General features: G+C 35.9%; 1 protein-coding gene across 1 annotated transcript in view; it reads left to right on the top strand.

Annotated features, from left to right (window-relative positions):
• Positions 1 to 22,500, top strand: part of LOC136854709 (glycine receptor subunit alpha-2-like) — a 107,112-nt gene that overhangs the window by 72,664 nt on the left and 11,948 nt on the right. Inside the window, exon 4 of the mRNA XM_067131294.1 lies at positions 9,726 to 9,793. Coding sequence (XP_066987395.1) covers positions 9,726 to 9,793 — 68 coding nt within the window. The remainder of the gene's footprint in view (positions 1 to 9,725; positions 9,794 to 22,500) is intronic.

Here is a 22,500-nt window from a genome sequence, read left to right as displayed (position 1 = left end):
AAAATCCACCACGACGAGACCCAAAAGAAATCGCAAAATCTGACCCAAAGAACACCATAAAAAAAAAACTGCGTTCCATTCACAGTTTTTTGGACCAAATTATATGGACAAGCAAAGCCAACTCATTTAGCTCTCATTTCGAAAACAGCCCAATTGATTTTGGCTTCGTTCAAAGTGAGAGAATCCACGAAAAACATCACAGTCCATGATCAATATAGCAAATAAAATAATCTGTCTTTGAAAAAAATATACGGTCTCTCTCTCTCTCTCTCTCTCTCTCTCTCTCTCTCTCTCTCTCTCTCTCTTTTTTCCCTGACATCAAAGGGCAGAGCGAATGGAATCTTTAAGCTTAAACGATCGCCAAAAGGTGTTTATTGCTATTCTGACTTTGAACAGAGTAATTAACGCGTTTGGTCAGTCTTCATGAAAGTGCTGACGTTTCGAAAAAAAACTTTTTATTGTCATTATTATTTTTTTAAATGGTTTTGTGTGGGTGCGAAATAATAAAGTGAACCGCACACGTGGCTGGTCGTATATATTTACGGTTGTCATGCGTGTAATATAAGAGAGAATCAGGAGAATAAGCTAAAAGACAAAAATACAAGCAGTTGGAAACGCACGGATTAGAAAAGAGGACCAAATTAAGAAAACGGAAAAGAAAGCACATATATATATATATATATATATATATATATATATATATATATATATATATATATATATATATATATATATATATATATATATATATATATATATATGAGGTCCTCTTTCTCCTATCTGTACGATGTCTGCATCTCTAAAATTATACATATAACAACCATGGATACGTGACCAACCATACACATAAGTGTATATGGTTCACTCTGCTATTTCACACCCACACAAAACCATTCAAAAAATAATAATGATAACAAACAATTTTTTAAAATATTCACCACTTTCATGAAAGACAGACCAAACGCGTTAAATTACCCTGTTCAAAGTCAGAACAGCAAAATAAACACTATTCGCTCTGCCCTTTGATGTCAGAAAAAATTTTTAAAAATATAAAAAAACAGACCGATATAATTTTTCCTCTGACAGATTATTTTCTGTTCCGTATCGATCAGTGGCTGACGGACGCCGTCGTGGATTCATTCTCGCTTTGACGGAAGTCGAGAAAGGTTGAGCTGTTTTGGAAATGAGGGCAGAAAGCCACAGAAATTGGTTGCTCTTGTCATGCGAGTGGCAAAGAAGTGTTTTGAACAGAATGCAGGTTTTTAATGTTTGTTAATTTTGCAGTTTTTTTTTCTAAATCTCCTCGTGGTGGATTGCTGCGCTAATACTATTCTTCTTGCAGTTTAATAAGTTTGTATCTATTTATTATTTTTTTTCTTTTTTGATAACTGGGATTTCTTCTCCCTGCATTTCACTTTACTTCCTCTTAATTCTTCCTAATGACACCATAATATTCTTTGGAAGCTTGAATTTCAAGTCATTGGCCTCTTTGGTGGGCTTGTTCCATGTGAATAGGTTTCATACACTTAATAATAATAATAATAATAATAATAATAATAATAATAATAATAACAATAATAATAATAATTCTTTCTAATGAACACCATCATATTCTTTGGAAGCTTGAATTTCAAGTCGATGGCTGCTTTGGTGGGCTTGTTCCTTATGAGTAGGTTTCATCTTCTGAATAATAATAATAATAATAATAATAATAATATAATAATAATAACATAATAATAATAATAATAATAATAATAATAATAATGGTGAAAGCCACATGAGTTCGCTTTGCTTGTCATAGGATTTCGCAAAAAAGAATTTTGAATGGGAATGCAGTTTTTTAATATTGTTAAGTTTGCAATTCTCTCTAAATCCCCTCGTGATGGATTATGAACGAGGGCTCAAACATGAGAGAGAGAGAGAGAGAGAGAGAGAGAGAGAGAGAGAGAGAGAGAGAGAGAGAGAGAGAGACATATATATCCTTCCAGCCTCGCCAATATTGACAATGAGGAAGGAAGCCTACGGCCGACGTCCCTACCTCCATAATAAGCAACCGTTGACATTATGTTGTGACGCCAGTAAGTTTTTCAAATCAATCAGTCGGGTCTCTATCGAGGCGGCGCGCCGCCCGCCGCCTCCAATTATGGAGTGGCGAGAGGGAGAGAGAGAGAGAGAGAGAGAGAGAGAGAGAGAGAGAGAGAGAGAGAGAGAGAGAGAGAGAGAGAGAGAGAAAAGGTAATCAATTGATGATGACAGGACGCCAGCCTACCTGTGTTCCATTCTACCTGTCTGGTTGGTCGCGTCAATTTGGCAGTTCAGGCACCGCACACAATGAGAGAGAGAGAGAGAGAGAGAGAGAGAGAAGTTCACAGGTATACAGACACACGGATATATATGTATTATATATATATTTATTTATTTATTTATATATGCTTGTGTGTATGTGTATGTTTTGTTAAATATGAGAGAGAGAGAGAGAGAGAGAGAGAGAGAGAGAGAGAGAGAGAGAGAGAGAGAGAGAGAGAGAGAGAGGTTGCTCACATAAGTACACACACACACACACACATATATATATATATGTATACATATACATATACAGGTTTTGAGCTGCCAATTTTAATTTTCCCAATTTTCATTTCCATTTTCAGAAAGATTCCCCATAACAAATAGTAACCGTCCTTTCGTTCCAACAACAACAACAACGCATAATCGATACATCTACCCCCCATTTACTCGGTATAATAGCATCGTCCCCGTATGGAAATTGTATCTCAAATCGTGTTTATTTCACGAGAGGGAAATGGGATTGAATCAAAGCCCGTAGGAAGAGCATATGGTTCGGACGCCCCGTGAAGAAGACACTTCCATTATGTTAAAGGAATTTTTTCACAATTTTATTTCGAGGGAGTTAATTTATTTGTAAACCTCTCTCTCTCTCTCTCTCTCTCTCTCTCTCTCTCTCTCTCTCTCTCTCTCTCGTGGATATGGTAATTTTGAACGGATTTGTCTATTTTTTTGTGTTCATAATTCTTTTGAGGGCTATAATTCTATGTACACTCTTCAGTTGACAGATAAAAAAGTCTATTAGGATATGGTACTAGACAGGTACATATCAGTTTTAGAGCCCTGGAAATTATGATTGTAATATTTAGAGAGAGATTATCTGGTCGTCTAATTGAAATTTATATGAAAACCGTTCTAGAAAGGCTGTTTTAGCTTCGGATAATTCAGCTTACATGACGTATTTAACCTTAAAAATGTTTCTTGACAATTTTAACTGAACTCTTGAAAATATAAAAGGGTATGAAACTTACTGCTTAATAAGGCCATTAAGGCATATTAAAAGTTAAAAAGTTAAAGTCCTCCTGGGCCTCTGCAAGGCTCATAGGGCAGGCGCTGATCTCCTGTTTCATTTGCCAACAGTCATTTAGGGACAGGTTCCAATACCTAAGGCACGTGGCAAGTGTGTCACTAGGCCCACTGTTTAACTCCCCAGCCCAAGGGCTGGTACCTATTCTCTAATCACCCTCGAGTTTTAAGACCGCTAGGTTGGCGGACCACCGGGTTTACGCAATGGCGCCATCCAAGCCACCAGTGAGTGGCAGGCTTTGAGCCCCCAAATCCCAAATGCACTCATAAGTAGACCTCCAAATCCACTCATAAATAGACCACCAAATCTACTCAGCGACCCCCAAATCCACTCATAAATAGACCCCAAATCCACTCATAAGTAGACCCTCAAATCCACTCATAGAGAGACCCCCAAATCTACTTTGAGGACATCCAAATCCACTCATAAATAGATCCCAAATCTACTCAGCAACCCTCAAATCCATGCATAAATAGACTCCCAAATCTACTCAGCGACCCCCAAATCCACTCATAAATATTCCCCCAAATCTACTCAGCGACCCCCAGATCCACTCAGCAAATACCGCCCTGTTTTCATACCTCCGGGAAACTTTCACCAGTGAATGTTCCTTTCTGTCAATCTCACCACTATGAACATATTAGTCTTCCCCAATTCCATCCCCGTGTATTTGGAACGAAAACATCCTGCCTGGAGGTCTGCGTGACGTCTGCGGAATTAATCTTCCTCGTAATTGATCGTGGGAAAAAATTACTCAGCCTCTGAAGGGCATAATTTAAGGTGCCTTAATTTTTTTTATCTTGCGTCTCTCGCAGTCGCGACGCGAGAGGGAGAATGTCAAATGAGTTATGTCAGGTTATCATTTTCTATTTATCTTTTGAACTTTATTAATTTATTTGTTTCTTTTTCATAAATGAGATCTCTTCCTGTGTTTCCCGTTACCTTCTCTTCTTCCTAATGAACACCATAATATTCTTTGTAAGCTTGATAAGTTCAAGTCAGTGGGGCCCTGTGGTTGGCTTGTTCTATATGAATAGGGTTCATCTTCTGAATAATCATAATAATGAAAAAATCAAATTGTTTTTAGTGTTTTCTGTCTGCACTTTTTCTGTCCGCCCCCAGAGCTTAAAAACTACTGAGGCTAGAGGGCTACAAATTGGTGTGCTAATCATCCAAGCTCCAATCATCAAACATACCAAATTGCAGTCCTCTAGCCTTAGCAGTTTTTATTTCATTTAAGGTTAAAGTTAGCCATAATCGTGCTTCTGACAACGATATAGGCTAGGCCACCACCGGGCCGTGGTTAGAGTTTCATGTGCCGCGGCTCATACACCATTATACTGAGACCACCGAAACATAGATTGTATTTTCGGTGGCCTTGATTATTCGCTGTAGCGGCTGTACAGAAAACTCGATTGCGCCGAAGAAACTTCGACGCATTTTTTACTTGTTTAAACTAGAATCTGTGTTACATTGTTCTTTTTTTTAGTATTCTGTAACATTATCAGCCAGAACATCGCAGCAGTACACCTGAACTTTTCAAAAGCATTAATTTACGCAACCAACATCCTCGTGCGAGTGAAATATCTGGGTCAGAACTAAAATTTAATCGTTCTCCAACGTATTTTTGTAGCTGATGTTAAAAGATTCTCTGGAAATCCAGTAAAAAGAGGGGGGCTGACGAGGCAATGCCAATGGGGAACACTGTTTATGCAAATGAGAGAGAGTCGGAACTTGGCTGAGAAGTGTCCGGTAATGCTAGTAAAATAGAAAAGTGACGTTAATTCCAGTTCTGTTTTATTTTTGACGGGCATCAAAAGGTAGGATGAAAATTGTTTTCAAAAGCAGCAGCTGGTTATGAAGAGACAGGCCCTTTTTTGAAATTAACATCTGTTTTATAAATCTGATTTTGTTGGCTATCAAAGAAATTAATGTGGAGGATAACAGAATTTTTTTCTAGCCCTTTATTGCAGCTTTAATCTGTACCTTACATAAGAATATTTCCAACGACTTTGATGCGTAAATTAGCCTTTTTGATACATGAAGGTCTATGACAGCATGTAATTCTGAGCAGAAACTTAATTATGCTTTCACAAAACTTATCACTGCATTCCCAGTCACTCCAGGGACTGGAAATCTACCAATCATAGCATGTCTTTTTACTTTTGCAGTTAAGTCACCTAGCACTGCCACCCTCCGCGTTCTGTCAAACCAAGCACAGCTCCAGATTCATCCCTAAAATGTCTTTCAGTATATTTCTTTTCCATTCTTGGATCATCTGTCTCTTACAAAATTTTCATCTGACTACATAAGTTTTACCCAATCGAGGATGAATCCCTGTATACACAAAATATGTTTGTGTATTAATTATGTAAGTTTTTGAATAAACACCAATAAAAAACAATAAAGAACAATGTTGTGCTAGGAGGAAGATTTGAAAATAAAGAAATCTGAGGTCAAGAAAATGAACACAAAAAGAAGGATTTACAGAGATTCTAGCAACAAGAGATGTACAGCTACAGATGAGAACACAGTCAGCAGATAACACAAGTCACTTAATCATCACTTAGCGAAGAAGAACACAACGAGAGAACAAAAAAAAGAAAACGAAACTCGTAGAACAAGAATCATACCTGAGAAGACAGGGTTTGTTGGGGGGGTGGGGGTGGGGAAGTCACCAGTCTGGAAAGCAGATAAATTCAACCCTGAACTTTCTCTCTCTGGAAATTGACAGACCTGGAACATTTTGATTTTCCAGTCGATGGACGAAGGCAAAGACTTTTCTTCACGCTAGCAAACACACGAACTCTCTCTCTCTCTCTCTCTCTCTCTCTCTCTCTCTCTCTCGTAATTTCCCTTCGAGATTTCTTGAACGGGCAATGCTAACATTTCGATGGTTTGGGGAGGGGAGAGGGGGGTCTAATACTGTCCGTGCGTGGGATGTATTTAATTAAGTGGTTTTCAGATGATGAGGTGTTTGATTGCTTGCTCTGAACTACCTCTCTCTCTCTCTCTCTCTCTCTCTCTCTCTCCTAAACAAATTACTTGCAAATTATATAAATAATATATATATATATATATATATATATATATATATATATATATATATATATATATATATATATATATATATATAACAAGCCCATAATATATTAATATATATATATATATATATATATATATATATATATATATATATATATATATATATATATATATATATTACTAGAGATGAACAATATTCATATGGAACAAGCCCACAGAAGCCATTGACTTTGTGTATATATATATATATATATATATATATATATGTTTATCTATATATACATACATGCATGCATGTGCAATGCGCTATAAAAAGCCTCAGAATCGTCTGAGCCCTCACCCGGGTGGGAGGGGGGAGATTAATGAGCGCTTCTCATCTACAATTCGTGTCCTGTAAATCATTAAACCCATCCATTAAGAGCATTACTTGCCTGGTTCGGTTCTCTCTGCCTCTCTGAAGGGATATCATTAATAATTGCTTATGAACTCCCGGCGACTGGCACCCCAATTATTATGCATGCGGTTATGTACTTGGACTACCTTAGAATTCCTGGCCACTCTTCTGACGGGGTTAATAATGCAGGGCCTCGGTTACCCAGAGGCCACAAGGTTGGAAGTGTCTCCTCACTCGGAATAGCTTTTTATTAAGAGTTTGTGGACGTTTCAAACGTCTTCCAATACGGAACAGCTGTATGTTAAGGTCTGTTCAACGTTTCAAACATTTTCCAATTTGGAGCAGTTGTGGGCTGATGAACACCATGATATTTGGAAGCCTTTGAATTTCAAGTCAGTGGCCCCTGTTGGGGGGGTTGTTCTATATGAATAGGGTTCTTCATCTTCTGGATAATAATAATAATAATAATAATAATAATAATAATAATAATAATAATAATAATAATTCTTTCTAATGAACACCATATTGTATGGAAGCTTGAATTTCAAGTCAGTGGCCCCTGTGGTGGGCTTTTTCCATATGAATAAGGTTCATCTTCTGAATAATAATGATAATAATAATAATAATAATAATAATAATAATAATAATAATAATAATAATAATAATGATAATTCATAAATATATAAATGAATATAGATATAAACGAAAACCCAACCAAATCTGCCAAAGGGTTCACCTTTTGAATAATAATAATAATAATAATAATATAATAATAATAATAATAATAATAATAATAATAATAATAATAAATACATGAATTAATTAATTGATAACTAAATAAATAAACAAAGACTTAAAAGGTAACCCAGACCAAACCTGCTAAACTTTGCCAAAACCTCATCATCAACAGGATACATTTTTAATCCAAGCTATGATTCGGCGTCGTTTGATCTCCGACGGAGCTCATTAGCATATTATATCTGGAATTCCCCCATCTGATGAATCTGATGAATCATTGAAGAACGCCTTAACCAACCCCTAACCCCCCACCCCAATCCTGGTGGGTTACTCTCTCCTAGAGAGAGAGAGAGAGAGAGAGAGAGAGAGAAAGAGAGAGAGTGAGGAATTATTTATGAGGTCAAAACGGCTCGGTCGTTATCCAAATTCAGTGGTTACGCTAAGGCTAAGTGAATTCACGCTGGAATAACTGATGAAGTTAAGGTTCCTAAGTAAGGCCAACTGTACGCACATTAAAACTGAAACTGTTTTAAATGCTGCAGTGGACAGTAAGCAAGACATAGGATGTAGTGTATCAGTTTTATAAGAAGTATATTCTTTGGAATTCTTAAAAGAGAGAGGAAAAATGCAAGATGATTTGGAACACGTTTTAGCATCTCCGAACAAACCGGGCCTCGTATTCTGTGACAAGTGAATCTTAGCTGTGATTGGTTTGTTTCAGTGATAATTATTCTATAACTTGAAAAACAAATATATGCAACAGATAAGTGACAGACCATGTCTTTGTAAATTTCTGCATTTACCAAGACGCTTACATATGTTTGTGCGGAAATAGTTACATACAGACACATGCAATGAGAAGAGAGGAGGTGGAGCCAATCAAGAGAGTCAAGAACATGCCAGTGATGGGGAGGAGGAGGGGGAGTGTGAGGCATCAGCGGATCACATTCAGACACATGCAATGAGAAGAGAGGAGGTGGAACCAATCAAGAGAGTCAAGAACATGCCAGTGATGGGGAGGAGGAGGAGGAGTGTGAGGCATCAGCGGATCAGATTTATAGATGTGGTGAGGAGGGATATGGGTGAGGTGATACTGGGGGAAGAAGATGAAAGGAATAGAAGTAGATGGAGAAAGTTGACTCAAGCGGCCGACCCTGGGAGGACCAACAAGGTCGAAAGAAGAAGAAGAATTACATACATACACAAGTATATATACCACACGCACACGTATGTTTGAAAATTTCCATATGAACTTTGACCCCTGTTATTTCTCTTACTGGAACGTATAGCCTTTCCAGTGTGGCTCAGATAACAAGACTTGACCTTATACACACACACACACACACACACACACACACACAGGGACAAAATAATTAAAGGAAACGACAAGAAAGAACAAGCCAATAAAGATGGCCTTTTCGGCCTCAGTAAATCCAGCAACCTTTTCTTGACGACGAATCTGCGACGAGGAGTTATAACAAAAATGATAAAAATGGAGAAATGTATTTTTACTGATGGCGTGAAGTATTAAGACGTAATAACTACTAGAAGAGTTTCTTGGCTTCTGAATTGCCTATAAGATAAGGTTGAATTATGTTTTTATTCATGGCGTAAAGTACTAAAACTGTACAAACTACTGGAAGAATTTCATAGATTTTGTAATGATCTAAATATTCAAAAAAGAAAATCTCTAAATAAGGGTAAAAAAAGTTATAAAATACTGAAAGAATTTGATATCTTTTTTTAGTGATATAAACACCCAAAAGAGATCTCTAAATATAGGCTATGTTATTTTCGATATTGTTTATTCTTAATCAATAAATGGGAGTAATAATCTTGACTATTCATAGAATAAGGAAAATATAATGAATGATTCCTCTAGACAGATGGGACAAAAATCTTGATGTGGCTTGAACATGTAGAGAGAATAGGGAGAAATTAGCATACAATTCTTAGGTATGCAAGCTGAAGATAACTGAGCATGATAAGTACATGGAAAATGCACTTATCATTTGTGAAAGATATATATATATATATATATATATATATATATATATATATATATATATATATATACATAATAATAATAATAATAATAATAATAATAATAATAATAATAATAATAATAATAATAATAATAATAATGATAAATAAAACATCTCAAATTCTTTCTTTCAGATGAGCCGACCAACGTGACTTGTGAACTGTACATAAGAAGTTTTGGGTCCATCAACCCCACAACAATGGTAAGTAAAAAAGTTATTTATATATATAAACAGATGTATACACAGTAAGTGAGTTAGCGCTTAGCTTCTAGTCAAACTAAATATATAGGAAGGCGATTAATATACAAGCAAATATCGAGAAAATGAAATATTGATATTTTTTCGCAATAGGCAACTTTGGTCTTTTGACAAAGAAATATATTACTTCGTCATAACTGCCTGAGTTTAGATATGGCGTTGTCAGGGATAGAAATATCTCATCTACCTGATTGATATATTACTTTATCATAACTCCCTGAGTGTAGATATGATGACGTTACCTGGCACAGAAATATCTCCCTTGTCTGACTGAGAAAGGCAAAGTTCTTATGTACTCACTTGTTATTCCAGTTGCCAATTACGGATTGAATTTTCCTCTGAGCACAAAGACTCCGCTAAGCCCTTTGTGTAGAACTTAGATTGAGTCGGGAAGGATTAAGCCCAAGCAAATGTCTATAGGACAAAGGCTTCGTTGCACTGCCTGGAGAGCTCAGGTGCCTTCAGAGTCTACAGTAGAAACTGAGATAGAATGATTCGATCCTTTCCTAATTCTCTTCTGTTTCAGTAATGACTTTTCTTTCTATTTTTCCCTTTGATTCCTCTTCCTGCTTCTTCCTAATGAACACCATATTCTTTGGAAGCTTGAATTTCAAGGCAGTGGCCCCCTGTGGTGGGCTTGTTCCATAGGAATAGGTTTCACCTGAATAATAATAATAATAATAATAATAATAATAATAATAATAATAATAATAACACACAATAATAATAATAATAGTTCTTTAATGAACACCATCATATTCTTTGAAGCTTTGAATTTTTGAGTCAGTGTCTCTTGTGGGGCTTGTTCCATATGAATAGGTTTCATCTTCTGACTAATAATAATATAGTAATAATAATAATAGTAATTTGATTGCATGTCTGTTGTGAGAGAATCCTAGTCTGTTATTTTATTCGGTGTATTGAAAGATTAAGCAAAAAAATTCATTCCTCGCGAGCTATATAGTCCGATGTTTTCAAAGATTTCGCAAAAAGTCTTGAGCGAATTTTTATTTTCTTTTTTTTATAAAATTAGACCGAATTTGAAAGAGGTGTACAAGTAACTTTTGAGGAAAACGATCTGCGTGGGAAGATGACGCAGCCTTGGCGGAGTTTTGCGGTCTTTCTTGTTAGTTTTCTGTAAAAGAAAACTATTGTGCCGGCTTTGTCTGTCCGTCCGCACTTTTATCTGTCCGCCCTCAGATCTTAAAAACTACTGAGGCTAGAGGGCTGCAAATTGGTATGCTGACCATCCACCCTCCAATCACCAAGCATACGAAATCGCAGCCCTCTAGCCTCAGTAGTTTTTAATTTATTTAAGGTTAAAGTTACCCATAATCGTGCTTCAGGCAACGATATAGGACATGCCACCACCGGGCCGTGGCTGAAGTTTCATGGGCCGCGGCTCATACAGCATTATACCGAGACCAGCGAAAGATAGATCTATTTTCGGTGGCCTTGATTATACGCTACAGCGGCTGTACAGAAAACTCGATTGCGCCGAAGAAACTTCATAGACATACTTCAAGTTATATAAGAGTATCTTCAATAGATTGTCGATACCAACACTAAAGAACTGATAAACAAAAAATATTAAACATAATCGATTTTTAAACCGATAAGTAATCGCGTTGATTTTGGAATGCAAAAACATAACGTGTGCAACGCGTCGAATTCTTCATAATTGCATTCTTCAAATTCCTTTGGCCACATTTTTCCCCTGCGTACTCAGAGCTGGAATGTGCCTGGAATATTCCAGTTTCTCTTCCTGATTTACACTGTACAAGTGTTAAAAGTAATAAGGATATTTTTACTTGCTGAGAATATTTTTACTCTCTCCGTGTTTAGTTTTCTTCTACGTCACTTTTATACAAATTTGAAGTATTTCATTTAAGCTCGGATGACGGTTTTCTGCCTGGGAAAAATCAGTAAAAGAACGAACTGGATGACGTTTTTCTGCCTTGGAAAATTCAGTAAAAGAACGAACTGGATGACGTTTTTCTGCCTTGGAAAATTCAGTAAAAGAACGAACTGGATGACGTTTTTCTGCCTTGGAAAATTCAGTAAAAGAACGAACTGGATGGCGTTTTTCTGCCTGGGAAAATCAGTAAAAGAATGAACTGGATGACGTTTTACTGCCTGGGGAAAAATGAGTAAAAGAACGAACTGGATGACGTTTTTCTGCCTGGGAAGAAACTATCAAAAGAACGACCCCTTTCGAACGCTATTGATAGCAAGATAGCAAACAGCGCTTTCTTGTTAATTATTTCAAGACCAAGCGAACATGCCCTGGGTAGCCAGAGCCAATATCTGCTTGAATTTATCAGCCTCGGAGACAAGGGGGAGGGGGGAGAATCTGAAAGGGGGGAACTGCCCCCCACCCTACCCCACTCCTGAAATATATCCGAATTTCATTTCTTAGACCCTCCTGGGCTAGATTCGTAAATATATTAGTCTGTGAACTTTGATAAATAAAAGAGATATTGAGAATGTGTTTCTACCAGATAATGAAATGATATGAAATTATTGTTAAAAATAACTTAAAATTCTTGTAGGATTATTTATATTTAAACAAGTAAAAAGTGCCCCGAAGTTTCTTCGGCGCTATCGAGTTTTCTGAAAGCGTATAATCCCATCGAATTTCAGCTTTCGGTGGTCTCCTGGCCAGAGCCGTAAAACTCTAACCACGGCCCGAACTGGTAGCATATCGTATATCGTTGCCAGATTGCACGATTATGGCTAACTTTAAATCTTAGATAAATGAAATTGATATGAAATTTGGAATGTTTGATGATTGATAACTGATCAAAACCAATTTGTAGCCCTAGCCTCAGTATTTTAAGATCTGAGGGCGGAAGAAAGTTCGACAGACAGACAAAGCTGGCACACCGACGTTTTACAGAAAACTAAAAACACATTGAATTTCATATAAGAAGTGACGGATAGATAGGTAGACAGATAGACAGACAGTTGAACAGATAGACAGAGAGAGAGAGAGAAATCAATATTTGATGTACAAAATCCTATTGTAGCGTTGGTTGCCAAAGGCAAATTGGAATCCTTCAGACGCCTGCGAAGGTCAGGAGGTGTGTCGAAACAAATCCTGCGGGAATAACAGACGGATTCTCTCATAATAGGCGCCTTTATTCTTCTTGATCCCGGCAGATCAATTAGAGGCAATAACAGACAATGGTCAGAGGCGCGCTTCTTGCGCTTGCGCATACAGACATATATACATACATACATACATATGTATATATATATACACACATGTATGTATATATACCTATATATAAATATATATATATACATATATATAATTATATACATACATACACACAAATTATATACATATGTATGTGTATGTTATATATATATATATATATATATATATATATATATATATATATGTATGTATATATGCATACACTCTTCACATCACTTGACAAATATACATCTTTCTCATCTTATAACATTAAAAAAACCTTAATACCCATTCCGGTGATATTTGCAGAATCCATCAGTCTGAATTACCGTGATCAGTCTGCAATGAATGTATTTGGATTGCAAATTGGATCTTGCAACGGAAGATAATATCGTTCCTGAGACCATTTTATTTTCTTGTAGCGCGAGAAGTCGCGAAATCACGCCATATTAATTCCTGCAAAATGTCGTTTCAGTTTTTTTTCTTTTGCAGTTAAATCCTGTTATGACTTTGGGTGTAAATGTATATATATATATATATATATATATATATATATATATATATATATATATATATATATATATATATATATAGAGAGAGAGAGAGAGAGAGAGAGAGAGAGAGAGAGAGAGAGTTTTGGGGACAGGAACTAAGTGTTGTATAGATCTAAACGTCGAGTCACCAGTGTCCATCCGCCTTGTTCTCCAGGTCCTACGTGGGTGGTGCTGTTCTTAGATATCCATGTACTTATTAGCAAGTACACAGGCCTTTCCTCTCCCCCTACCATCCATTAACGACCCTTAAGTAACAATCACCTTCTACAAACACAATCTGTTTGCTTTACCTTATGTTAGCACACTCTGTTTGCGTGAACTCAGGTATTCCATATTCCTCCGTGTTTCCATAAAGTTCCTCCGGGCCTAACTTCGGCGGTGGTAAATGGAGCAAATACAATTGATACCGTCCTCATCAAATACAGACTTGTTGATCTTAGCAGGCCTCATCTCATCAATTCAATGATGCTGAGAAGCGGATATCATCTGTGAGATGAATTAGCAAATAGGATGGAAAGTTTGGTCATTCAGTTTAAGTTATTTATTAAGATGGTTTGTACTTGTAGAGAGATTGTATATTTTGCCTGTTTTGTTGTAGAGAGAGAGAAGAGAGAGAGAGAGAAAGAGAGAGAGAGAGAGAGATGGACAAAATCGATTCTCCGCTGAGAGTTTTCGTTTATTTAATATTTGAGATTATAATGTCATTATTTCATTTACTACTTTATCTGCATCATCAGGTAATTTGGCAGTATCCAATCCTTCATAACTTCTTCGTAAATATCCCCGTAGTGGGGTAGCGCCATCAGTGCACCTCTCGCGGTGTACTGTAGGCATTACTCGAGGTTCCTTTGCAGCGTCTCTTCGGCCCATAGCTGCAACCTCTTTCATTCCTTTTACTGTACCTCCATCCTTATTATCATTCTTCTGTTTCGCTATCCACCCTCTCTTAACAAAGGTTTTCCTCCTGTTACACCTTTCAGACCTACCTACTCTCAATTTCCTTTCCAGCGCTGAATGACCTCATAGGTCCCAGTGCTTGGCCTTTGGCCTAAACGCTATATTCAATTCAATTCAGTTCTTCGTAAATATGATATTTCATGTACATGTGACGTTCTATATTTTCCTGTTTGAAGATTTACTGATATATTTTGTTACACACAGAAGAAACAAATGTGGTGATATATTTGCTAATCCAGAACTTAACCGCAGAAGAACCGCCTCTTGAAAAAGAGAAGGTTATGGGAATCATCAAATGCAGAAGCAGGGAGAAATTTGGGGCTTTCTTGAGGAAATAAAGAAATTAAATGACCTGATCTGACCTGATCTGACCTGACCTGACCTGACCAGCATTGCTTAGACATCACGGGAGTCAAAGTGGTGTATGTGTGTGTATATATATATATATATATATATATATATATATATATATATATGGAGAGAGAGAGAGAGAGAGAGAGAGAGAGAGAGAGAGAGAGAGAGAGAGAGAGAGAGAGAGAGAGAGAGAGAGAGACTTTTAACCCTGGTCGAGGTTTTCCAGTTTGAAATTATTTAATGCATTACATTTAGATGTATTACTGATTATTCAAGTTTATTTTTATTTTCTCTTTTCTTCTCTTCTTCTCTCTCTCTCTCTCTCTCTCAACAGCGACCCAGAGCAGAGCAGAGAGAGAGAGAGAGAGAGAGAGAGAGAGAGAGAGAGAGAGAGAGAGAGAGAATTGAGTAAATAAATTTTTGACCTAACCTGACTAGCCTGCCAATAATTAGACATCATGGAGGTCGAAGAGAGAGAGAGAGAGAGAGAGAGAGAGAGAGAGAGAGAGAGAGAGAGAGAGAGAGAGCCTGGATGCTGTAATTACCCTGTAATTACCAGGCCGTGCTTATTAACAGCATTGAATTTCTGGTTGTGCTGTTCAGTAATTAACCATACAGAGATACAGTGAATTTCTCTTTGTAATAATAATAATAATAATAATAATAATAATAATAATAATATAATAATAATAATGGCGAAAAAATCGATATTGATGGAAGTGTAAATATAATTAGAAATATATATTTTTATGTATATATTTGCACTTACATCTATATTGATTTTTTCACCATTTGAATGACTCGTGTGACGGTGAGATGTTTATGAATAATAATAATAATAATAATAATAATAATAATAATAATAATAATAATAATAATAATAATAATAATAATAATAATTATGATGTAAGTGTAATTATATTTTTAAAGATATATTTACACATATCATTATATTTTTTTCACCATTCCAGTGAATAACGTGATGTTGAAATTTTTACGAATAATAATAATGATAATAATAATAATAATAATAATAATAATAATAATAATAATAATAATAATAATAATAATAATAATATAATTTTCCGTCAAAATGTCCTCATCATCATCAGCGATAATTACTAAAAAAACATAAATAAAAACAAGGAAAAAAACACCTATTGCAGAAGAAAAACATCAACACATTATCAAAAAACACTCGCAAAAAATATACACCATCATTAACGCAAACTTTAGCAAGACAACACCAATTTTTTGGGGCGAAAAATGTATATAACAAAAACAAGCGAATTAGATTTTATGTTCCAGGGAATAAAATTAAATTAAACAATATAATAATATAAAATTAATTTTTTCCAGTTGATCCCTGACAAAAATATGAAATGAATTGATTGATAAATCAGAAAAAACAATAAATTAAACAATAAAAAATGATAAATTAATAGAATGGCGATGATAAATCACAGTAAAAAATGAATTATTGATAAGTCACAGAAAAAAACAAGTAACAAATCGCCGAAGTTTTTCGGCACAATCGAGTTTTCTGTACAGCCGCTACATCGTATAATCAAAGCCACCGAAAATAGATCTATCGTTCGGTGGTCTCGGTATAATGCTGTATGAGCCCCGGCCCATGAAACTTTAACCACGGGCCGGTGGTGGCCTATCCTATATCGTTGCCAGAAGCACGATCATGGCTAACTTTAACCTTAAATAAAATCAAAACTACAGAGGCTAGAGGGCTGCAATTTGGTATGTTTGATGATTGGAGTGTGGATGATCAACATACCAATTTGCAGCCCTCTAGCCTCAGTAGATTTTAAGATCTGAGGCCAGAGGACAGAAAAAGTGCGGACGGACAGATGAAGCCGGCACAATAGTTTCCTTTAACAGAAAACCGAAAACAATTGAATTTCAATATTTTTTTCCAGGGGACGAAACAAAACCAAATGAATGAGTTGTAGAGCAAATGAGAAATGAGTTGCTTCGTTTGGCAAAAAAAAAAAAAAAAAAAGAAAAGGTGAATGTACGGTGGAAAGTGGGGAACTCTTCCAACTGGAAACGGTGCTCGTTTGTTCCCAACATTTGAAGTAGCGGCGTGTCGTTAATTTGAATGTCTAGATAGTTCTTGTTTATTTTCTTATTGTGAAGAACTAATGAAAGTAATTGATAATTATATTAATTTTGCCTAAAAATATGTTATGATTGAATGTCTACATAATTCCGTTTTTCCTTATTGTAAAGCAATAATAAAAGTAATTGATAATTATATTCAGTTTTCCTAAAAATATATTATGATTGAATTTCTAAATAATTCCGTTTTTCCTTATTGTAAAGCAATAATAAAAGTAATTGATAATTTTATTCAGTTTGTCTAAAAATATAATATGATTGAATCTAGATAGGTCTTTTTTTCCTTATTGTAAAGCAATAATAAAAGTAATTGATAATTATATTCAGTTTGTCTAAAAATATAATATGATTGAATCTAGATAATTCCGTCTTCTCCTTGTTGTAGAGCGCTAATGAAAGTAATTGATAATTATATTCATTTTCCTAAAAAAATATAATTAGTAATTATACTAATAATTCATCCAGCTATGCCTTTCGTTTTGAGCATGTATAATTAATTTTTTTTTTTTTAGATTTCACGAAATTAATAGATATTTTCGTACAGTTTAATTAGCAGTTTTGAATGACAGCACCAATTGTATCACGCAAAATATTCCTCAGTTTGTATTACAGGAGTAAAGTTCGAAGGAACTTATTTTATCTGTTTTTCATATTTTGATTTGTGTCTGGAAATCGTAATTTACAATTAGGTATGCAAAGGGTGCATAATTTTTCTTTATTTATTTATATTTTCATTTCCACGTAGAAATGATAATTAATATTTTACTATACAAGAGATGTATATTTTTTCCTTTTTTATATTTTCATTTCCGTGTAGAAATGGTAATTGACATTTCACTATGCAAAAGATGCATATTTTTCTTTTATCTATATTCTCATTTCCATCTAGAAATAACAATTAATATTTCACTATACAAAACATGCATATTTCCCCTCATTTCCCACACTTTCATACCCACCCAAAACACACAAATTGACATTTCACTATACAAAACATGCATAATTTTTCCTTTTCATATTTTCATTTCCATCTAGAAATAATAATTTAATATTTTTCTGTACAAAACATGCATATTTTCCCCTCATTTCCCACACTTTCATACCCACCCAAAACACACAAATTGACATTTCACTTTGCAAAACATGCATACTTTTACAATACAAAGAATTGACGTTTTTTCTCCAATTCTAATGCAATGCCAGATTGTACGGTGACGCATCTCGTCACTCAGATATCATGCAAATGTCTCCCATTGCCAATTCATCAGCAGCAGGTGACACACGATAGATCTGTCTGGCTAATTGGCACCATTAAACCTACAGGTCTGTGTCATTCACTGCACTCAGTGGGCATTGTATCCCAATACCCACTTGGTATATTGTCAAGATGAATTGCAAAATATCTGATGTATTTTTTCTGAGATTTAAAGATGGAGATATTGAGAGAAAATAAACAGATATTGAAAGGTGAAGATATTGGGAGAATTATTATTATTATTATTATTATTATTATTATTATTATTATTATTATTATTATTATTATTATTATTATTATTATTATTCAGAAAACGAACCTTATTCATATGGAACAAGCCCACCACGGGGGCCATTGACTTGAAATTCCTTAAGCTTCCAAAGAAAATGGCGTATTATTACGTGCGGCACAGAAACGAATTTCTGACTCACATCAGGATCGAACCCAGGTCTTTCAATTGAAAGACGAGACCACTACAACAAGTGGTCGGCTGGCAGCGGTCTTGCCCTTCAATTGAAAGACCCGGTTCGATCCTGATGTGATTCAGAAATTTATATTTATATTTATATTTATCCGTTTGTTTACATACCTACACAACCCTTCATTTGAACACCCCATCCCCTTCAAATGCAAATTGCCAGCGATGCTATCGATATCAACCGTTCAAAAAATGCGCATATATATAAATTTCTTATTTCCCCAAACAAAATTATTTCGCAGATTCGAACAAAATAAATATATATATATATTTTTTCCGCTCAGTTTGCGTAGGCATCTCATCAGCCGAGGCGAGACTGCGAATTTTCCGGAATATCAAACTGCAATGAAAATATAAAATACATGGAAAATATTCGTCAATATTCGCCATGAACATTTGTCAATATTTTTTTTTCGGTATTTTTTTTTCTCTTCAGCTTCGCCGGATGTCTGAGTGGAGATAAAATCGTGACGAATAAAATCATGTAACTAAAATCGTGGCAAATAGAATCATGACAATCGGAGAATTTCCAGAACTGTTTCTGGAAATCTAAAACGTATCTTTTTTTCCTCTTCGTCGTATTTTGGGAAATTTATTTTTTTTTTCATCATATTTTTTCCGGCAGCCTTGGTAGGAATATATGAGATATGTTTTTTATCGAGTGTATTATTGTGTATTTATGGTTACGTCGTATTAAGCATTCATATTAATTTTCTGTATAAGAAAACTATTTGTCTGTCCGTCCGCACTTTTTCTGTCCGCCCTCAGATCTTCAAAACTACCGAGGCTAGAGGGCTGCAAATTGGTATGTTGATCATCCAACCTCCAATCATCAAACATACCAAATTGCAGCTCTCTAGCCTCAGTAGTTTTTATTTTATTTAAGGTTAAAGTTAGCCGTAATCGTGCGTCTGGCAACGATATAGGATAGGCAATCACCGGGCCGTGGTTAAAGTTTCATGGGCGGCGGCTCATACAGCAATATACCGAGACCACTGAAAGATAGATCTATTTTCGGTGGCCTTGATTATACGCTGTACAGAGAACTCAATTTGCTTTTTTCACTTTTTTTTTTTTAAGCATCTCAAATTTCCTTCAGTCAATAACTTGTTCCCCACTTCTGCCATTCTCTGACTTTGTACATCAATCCAGTTTGAAAATGGAAGCTTCACTGACAGCTTTCTGCTTTGTCAGGCACTTCCAAATTTTAAAATCCTTCCACCACACTATGCAACTTCTTCCCATAATCTCCGACTATTAATGTAAATCAAATTTGATTCACCAACTAACTAATATCACTCATATTACATATTTATCTAAGTCACCCATTTGTAGTCATGGAGCACATCAAAATGTCCCCTCAGATGAAAGGAATTTTGCCTAATTCCTTTATTCCTCACACCATTGCACTGTGGAACAGTCTCCCTACTGAGAAAGTCGGGCAATAGGAACATCAGAAGTCCAGGCGAACGTGCAATGCATTTCTACCCTAATGTTGTGCTCCTTATATATTTTAATAATTTACTTACATTTTTATTTATTTATTTATTTATTTATTTATTTATTTATTTATTTATTTATTTATCTGTTTTTCTAATTGCTGATCTTCTTATTCTGTATTTCCCATTACATTCTGTTACTTCCTTCGGATGAATGCCACAATATTCTTTGGAAGCTATTAGAATTTCAGGTCAACGGCCCCTTTGGTGGTGAGCTTGTCCCATATGACAAGGATTCTTCACCTTCTCAATAATAATAATAATAATAATAATAATAATAATAATAATAATAATAATAATAATAATAATAATAATCTTGTATGACTCGCCTCTTCCTGGCCAAGATCTAAACAGCAGGAGAGATGGGAGTTAAAAATAAAATAAATTAAAAACTGAAAATAATCCAACTCCTGCATAATTCATGTGGTCGTCCCGTGCGGTTAAAATTGCAGAGGAAAACTGAGTTCCATTTAAAACGAATTAGCTGAGATTTCAGTTTCGTGGCTCTCTGCCCCGGTTTAAATGGCCCCCTCCAACCCCAAACTCTTTCTCCCCCCCCCCCACCTCCCCGTCTTTCCAGGGCGGGCCCGAGAACCTAATTTGCATATCTTCCTGTGTAAAGGTGCCTCGTTCATTGTCAAGTAACCCTCCCCCATTTCTCCCCCTACTCTTTCTCCCCACTCTTTCTCACCCCTCCTCTTTCTACCCCCGTCTTTCCTGGAGGCCCGAGACCCTAATTTGCGTATTTTTCTGTGTAAAGGTACCAAGGTATATAACTGTACCTCTCTCTCTTTCTTCTTCTTCTTCTTCTTCTTCTTCTTCTTCTTCTTCTTCTTCTTCTTCTTCTTCTTCTTCTTCTTCTTCTCCACACTGAGAACTCTGGACCACGAAACGAGCAAATATCCAGCCAGCATTGAAAAAAAGATCAGCTGATTTTAATCTTCTAAAGGATCACTCATTATAAATCTTCATTTTTCCCTCGACCTCGGGAGCCCTGATCAAAAGGGGGTCATTTAAAGCCTGTGTAAGATTCATCGCGTTTGCTCCTTCTTGAATTCGAACCTCCTCAAAAGTGGCCTCGAGTGAATCAGTGTGTGCGTGAGAAAGAATTTTTAGTGGGACTGTATTACTCTCGTTGAAATCACTCCACCCACTTTATTCAGAGTTATCTGAGTGCTCCTCTGATTATTTATGAAATATTCACGCCTGCAGATGTTTGTGGAAGGCGGCTAGATCTCACGTGAATGCGTTTTTGAAATATTTGTGTCTCCATCAGCTCCTAACAATATTGTTTCATAGTGCGACTGGAAAATGTTTTCCTCCTAAAACCTTTTTAGTTTTCTGTAAAAGAAAACTATTGTGCCGGCTTTGTCTGTCCGTCCGCACTCTTTTCTGTCCGCACTTTTTCCGTCCGCCCTCAGATCTTAAAAACTACTGCGGTTAGAGGGCTGCAAATTGTTATGTTGATCATCCACCCTCCAGTCATCAAACATACCAAATTACAGCCTTTTAACCCCAGTAGTTTTTCTTTTATTTAAGGTTAAAGTTAGCCATAATCGTGCGTCTGGCACCGATATAGGCCAGGCTCATACAGCATTATACCGAGACCACCGAAATACAGATCTATTTTCGGTGGCCTTGATTATATGCTGTACAGAAAACTCGACTGCGCTGAAGAAATTTTATATATTCCATTTCGTTCCTTTCCAAGTCGACAATAGTATGACAGAACGCGACATCTCCTCTCTCTCTCTCTCTCTCTCTCTCTCTCTCTCTCTCTCTCTCTCTCGCCACTGCATGCAAGCGAGAATGCTTTGCACTTGTTGCATCGCTTTCCCCCTTGCAACAGAAGTCTCCAATTACAAGCGCTAAAACCGCCCTCTCTCTCTCTCTCTCTCTCTCTCTCTCTCTCTCTCTCTCTCTCTCTCTCTCTCTCGTGCAATATATCCCTCAAGCAATTGCGAGCGAAAATGAGACAACAATTGATATTGAAGCAACTCGGAAACAGGCTGTTGCAGCCGAATTAACGGGTCCTCTTCTGTAACTTCTCTGTGACGTTGGTTGTAGAATCAAGAAGTTTTATTATTATTATTATTATTATTATTATTATTATTATTATTATTATTATTATATTATTATTCAGAAGATGAACCCTATTCATATGGAACAAGCCCACTAGCGCAATCGAGTTTTCTGTACAGCCGCTACAGCGTATAAT

Source organism: Macrobrachium rosenbergii, chromosome 30 (genome assembly GCF_040412425.1).
Source record: "Macrobrachium rosenbergii isolate ZJJX-2024 chromosome 30, ASM4041242v1, whole genome shotgun sequence".
In the NCBI taxonomy this organism is placed as follows: domain Eukaryota; kingdom Metazoa; phylum Arthropoda; class Malacostraca; order Decapoda; family Palaemonidae; genus Macrobrachium; species Macrobrachium rosenbergii.
This window is presented reverse-complemented; position numbering and strand designations above follow the sequence as displayed.